At 35.9% G+C, this 4,262-nt stretch overlaps 2 protein-coding genes across 3 annotated transcripts in view; one reads left to right on the top strand and one right to left on the bottom strand.

The window, feature by feature from the left end:
- The window catches only part of LOC104742015, a 3,259-nt gene extending 995 nt beyond the window's left edge, over window positions 1-2,264 (top strand). The window contains exons 2-8 of one of the 2 annotated variants that reach the window (XM_010462974.2): window positions 82-222; window positions 364-591; window positions 744-951; window positions 1,052-1,188; window positions 1,305-1,385; window positions 1,496-1,562; window positions 1,648-2,264. In XM_010462974.2, the coding sequence (XP_010461276.1) occupies window positions 82-222; window positions 364-591; window positions 744-951; window positions 1,052-1,188; window positions 1,305-1,385; window positions 1,496-1,562; window positions 1,648-1,962 (1,177 nt within the window). In that variant the 3' untranslated portion in view covers window positions 1,963-2,264. Of the gene's footprint in view, window positions 1-81; window positions 223-328; window positions 592-743; window positions 952-1,051; window positions 1,189-1,304; window positions 1,386-1,495; window positions 1,563-1,647 lie in introns of those variants that run through there. The other variant, XM_019236396.1, reaches the window with a different exon arrangement.
- LOC104742016 (signal peptidase complex-like protein DTM1) lies at window positions 2,501-3,569 on the bottom strand. Its single transcript, XM_010462975.2, has 2 exons — window positions 3,163-3,569; window positions 2,501-2,737 (listed from the first exon to the last, which is right to left on the bottom strand). The coding sequence occupies exons 1-2, from the start codon at window positions 3,402-3,404 to the stop codon at window positions 2,647-2,649; spliced, it is 333 nt and encodes a 110-aa protein (XP_010461277.1). The 5' UTR covers window positions 3,405-3,569; the 3' UTR covers window positions 2,501-2,646.

Genomic DNA, 4,262 nt, shown 5'->3' on the forward strand with positions numbered 1-4,262 from the left:
ATATATATATATATATATATATATATATATTTAATATTCCGGTTTAATAGCTCAATCTGATCTGATGGTAATCCGGTTTAGGAAAATCGGGGAGTTTTCGAATAGTGAAGCGATTGCTCTGGGGATTAAGGAGACGTTGAGATACGGATTGTTTTTGGGAACTTTTGCTGGGACTTTTGTTACAGTTGATGAAGCTATTGCTGCTTTAGTAGGAGACAAGAGGCATGTCCCTACACTATTCTTTTGGATTTTTGTTTTGTTTTGTTTTTCTTCTGATTTTTAGAATGAACCAAAATAGTGAAATATAGAATCATATCGATTGCTTCAGATTTGATCACAGTGAAGTAATTTATCTGAATCCAGAACTGCAAAGTGGAGGGCCCTGTTTGCTGGATTGGTGGCTGGACCATCTATGCTTCTCACAGGGCCAAATACTCAACATACGAGTTTGGCTGTTTATATATTGATGCGTGCTGCGGTCCTTGCGTCGCGTTGTGGCATTAAAAGTAAACGGTTCGGGAAGATATGCAAGCCGCTTACTTGGAAACATGGGGACTTGTTTCTCATGTGTCTCTCTTCCTCACAGATTTTGTATGTTCTCCTTTCTTTCTAACAAAGATATTAACTTATTCCAACATAGGTTCTTGGTTATTAGTGGTTTCTGATTCTGCAGATTAGAGAATTTTTTCTTAGATTAGCAATTTTTTTGTGTGTGTGTGTGTGTGTGTTTTTTTTTCTTTCAGGTCTGCTTACATTTTGAAACAAGAGAGCCTTCCTTCATCGTACAAGTCTTTTCTTAATAAACATGGTGGGAAGGATCTTTCTATCTTACAAGGTGTAAAAGATATCGCCAGCGCTCAACCATTCACCAATTTAAGGGCAATTGAGAAATATTACAAGTCTGTTGGAGTTGATATCAAACTGGATCCTAACATGAAAGTCCCATGTTCGGTATGTGTTCATATCGTATCTTTTGTTCTACTATAGTATCAATAGCAAGCATTACTTGCTGCCTCCTTTGTGTTAATTGTCTCATGTTGTTTCCATGTAGATAATACATGGAAATGAGTCATGTGTTAAGCATGGTATTACATTTTTCCTTCAAGCTTACAAGAGGGCTCTACCTGTCTATGTCCCTGTCTACTTGATTCCAGCGCTAATAGTCCATCGTCAAGACCTGCTAAAAAAGTACTAGATTCATGTCCTGCAGAATCTTATAATTTTCTATACTACCCACTAAAAATGGTATTTAGTTTTCTGATTTACTCATCACCTCATGATATCTTTCATATCCAATCTCACAGGCAATACTCGATACTTGGCAAAGGTCTTCTGGGCACGGCAAGATCAAGTTTGTTTCTCTCGACTTACTGCTCTTCTGCCTGGTTAGAATCATTTATTGAAAAGCTCTTAATTTCATACTTTAACTAAGATTTATCAAATATTGTTTTTTTTTTTGTTAAACTTATACCATCTCTGTAATGATTTAAACTAGGGCTTGGACTTGTCTACTTTTCCGAACTTTTGAGACATGTAACATACCACTCGTGGCCATAGCAACGGTAACAAGCCAAATCCATCCACATCACATACATGTGTATGTGAAAATAGCTAATATTATACCTAAACTGAGGTTTTTTCCTGCAGTTCCCAACAGGTCTGGCCTTAGCTATTGAGAAGAAAAGCAGAAGAATAGAGATATCACTCTACTGCTTAGCAAGGGCAATAGAGAGCTTCTTCACTTGCATGACAGATGCAGGATATATACGACCGCCCAAGAGTCTAAGAAGAGCAGATGTGGTTGTGTTCAGCGTTTCGACAGCCATTATAATGCATTGTTACGCGCAAGAAAGAGAGGTATTTCGATCAAAATACTTGAACGTTCTAGATTGGGTTTTTGGTGTTCCTCCTCCTCCCCCTGTTACTCCTCGCGAAAAAAACCTAGAGACATTTACTTTCTAATATATCGACTTCAGAGGGCAAAACATAAGTTATCAGGGAGTTTGAGAAGTCTTGAAAGTTGTCATTTTGTTCTCCACTTTTAACCTAAAGATCTTTGATGTGGGATAGAATTTGGTGGTAGAATGTTCATTTATAGAGTCTCTAGGAGTTTTGTCTTGGGTTTTGGGATATCAAACGAAGATAGCCATATAGAGTCTTGTAGCTCATTTCTCTAACTTTAACCCCAATAGTGTTTTTTTACCAAAGTGATGCCGGTCACTGTGCTCAACTCACTTGAAAGTATTGTAACCATGTTTATTTTTCTTCCACTATAGGGTAAAAAAAAATAAGAAACAAAAAATATAAATTACGTAAAACTGTTTATTTTTTGTCCAAGAAAAAAAAAATCTTTTTTGTTCTTAATGGAAAAAGCCTCTACGTGGTAAATGATTGTGAATTTGTAATCATCAATCTAACGAGAACAGTATGGTTCGAGCGATTGGATAGGCATGTCTTGAATAGGCATGTGGGTGGTTTTGCAGACCAAATCCGTTGTAAATATAATATGTAATTCTTAGGGTGGGTCTTTCATGTTCTTCGCAGTTAAAATAAATTCTATGAAAGGAAATTGTAGCAAGGCTAACAACATATGCTAATTAACATTATAAACCATACGCAAGGCTGGACGAGTTACACAATATGACTTCAATAATTTGATACGAACATCCACCACCTATACATTGCATATCCATAGACCGTGCCGTATAAAACCATCCTCATAGGGTACACTCTAAACCTGCATATATTAGTTTTTTACATTAAAAAAGTAAATATAATTCAACATCACAGAAACATACATAACTTGTAAACCTAATTCGTTGCTATAAACACATATTACACATTGATCCTAACATTGTACGTTGTTGTTATATGTTCCAATCCAAAGATTTATCCATTATTAGACCCGAAAAAAGATTCAACCATTAGGCCATTAATCTAAACCGATCTAACAATTTAAATCAATATATAATTTTCATAAACAATATAAAAATATCCGTAGCTTTACAATATGCATACATTGCAAATGTAACCTAGGTAACATTATACCGTATATGTATCCATTGGGGTTTATATAATCTAAACCAGAATTTAGATCTAACAATTAAAAAAGTGACATATACGTATGAAACAACTAATCTGATATTGGAATAAGATAGTAACCTTGAAGGATGAGATTTGCGGGCGAGAGCGGCGGCTCTTTCCTCGGCGGTGACAGGGTATCCCCACCGTGAGAAACTCCGATCAAAGAAGTCCCAATCAGGCAAAAGTATGCCACCGATAAGAGAAATACCGACGGCGTAAGTAACAACAGTCTTCTTTAAAGACTGTGTCCATAACCATACGACCACCATAACCAACGCAAGACCTACCATAGATGATCTCAGTGCTGCTTCGTTTCCCATTTGTTATGGTTAGAGGTGAGTAGGTAATTTATTTTTAAAAGCGGGATTCGTTGAATGTGCGTTTGAGAAGAGAACGAAAAGGATGGTAACAGTCTAACAGAGTTAAACATGAAAAGAAGAAGACTAATATAACTCACAGAAGATTCAAGATTGTGAAGAATGTGTTAAGTTATATAATTAAACTGATTTTTATATTAAGGGGATATTTTGGAAAAATGCGTGGCAATTGAATGCCGCCATAAATGTAGTGATGTCCCAACTGTATTTTTTGATCCAAAATTGTTTGTTTCAATTCAATTTGAGTTTCTTAGTTTAATCCGGATGAAAAATATATTGTCGAAATAAAATGACATAATCGTCAAAGTAAAAATTACAATTAAAAATATGTTATAAATTAATAACTACTACTTTTTAATATAAAAACTAGTTAAAAATAACGAAATTTAATAAAATAATTAATATATATATATATATATATATATATATATATATATCATTTGTGAGTTTGTAGAGGAAGAACCGATCAACGAAGCTGCTCAAGAAGTGCCCATACCTGATAATCACATTTTGGAGGAACCACTCGACGACACTGACCTCAACCATGATGCACTGGCGTATGCTGAGCCTCAAGAGGTTGATAGCATCTAATCCCATGGTGTGATGGATGTAGAGATGAATGCTAGAGGTAAACGTAAGAGAGATGCAATGTATGATCCTACTAATAGGATCGATAGCTCCAAGGTCACGAACTACGAAGTTGGTGAAGGAAGCTGCTCTGGGGAGAATCGTAGTCCCCAAGGTCTTGACAGAGGCATGGTGGGCCTTATACCACCACCTTCTCCATGATGACAGCCACTT

This window comes from Camelina sativa, chromosome 14 (assembly GCF_000633955.1).
Source record: "Camelina sativa cultivar DH55 chromosome 14, Cs, whole genome shotgun sequence".
Taxonomy (NCBI): domain Eukaryota; kingdom Viridiplantae; phylum Streptophyta; class Magnoliopsida; order Brassicales; family Brassicaceae; genus Camelina; species Camelina sativa.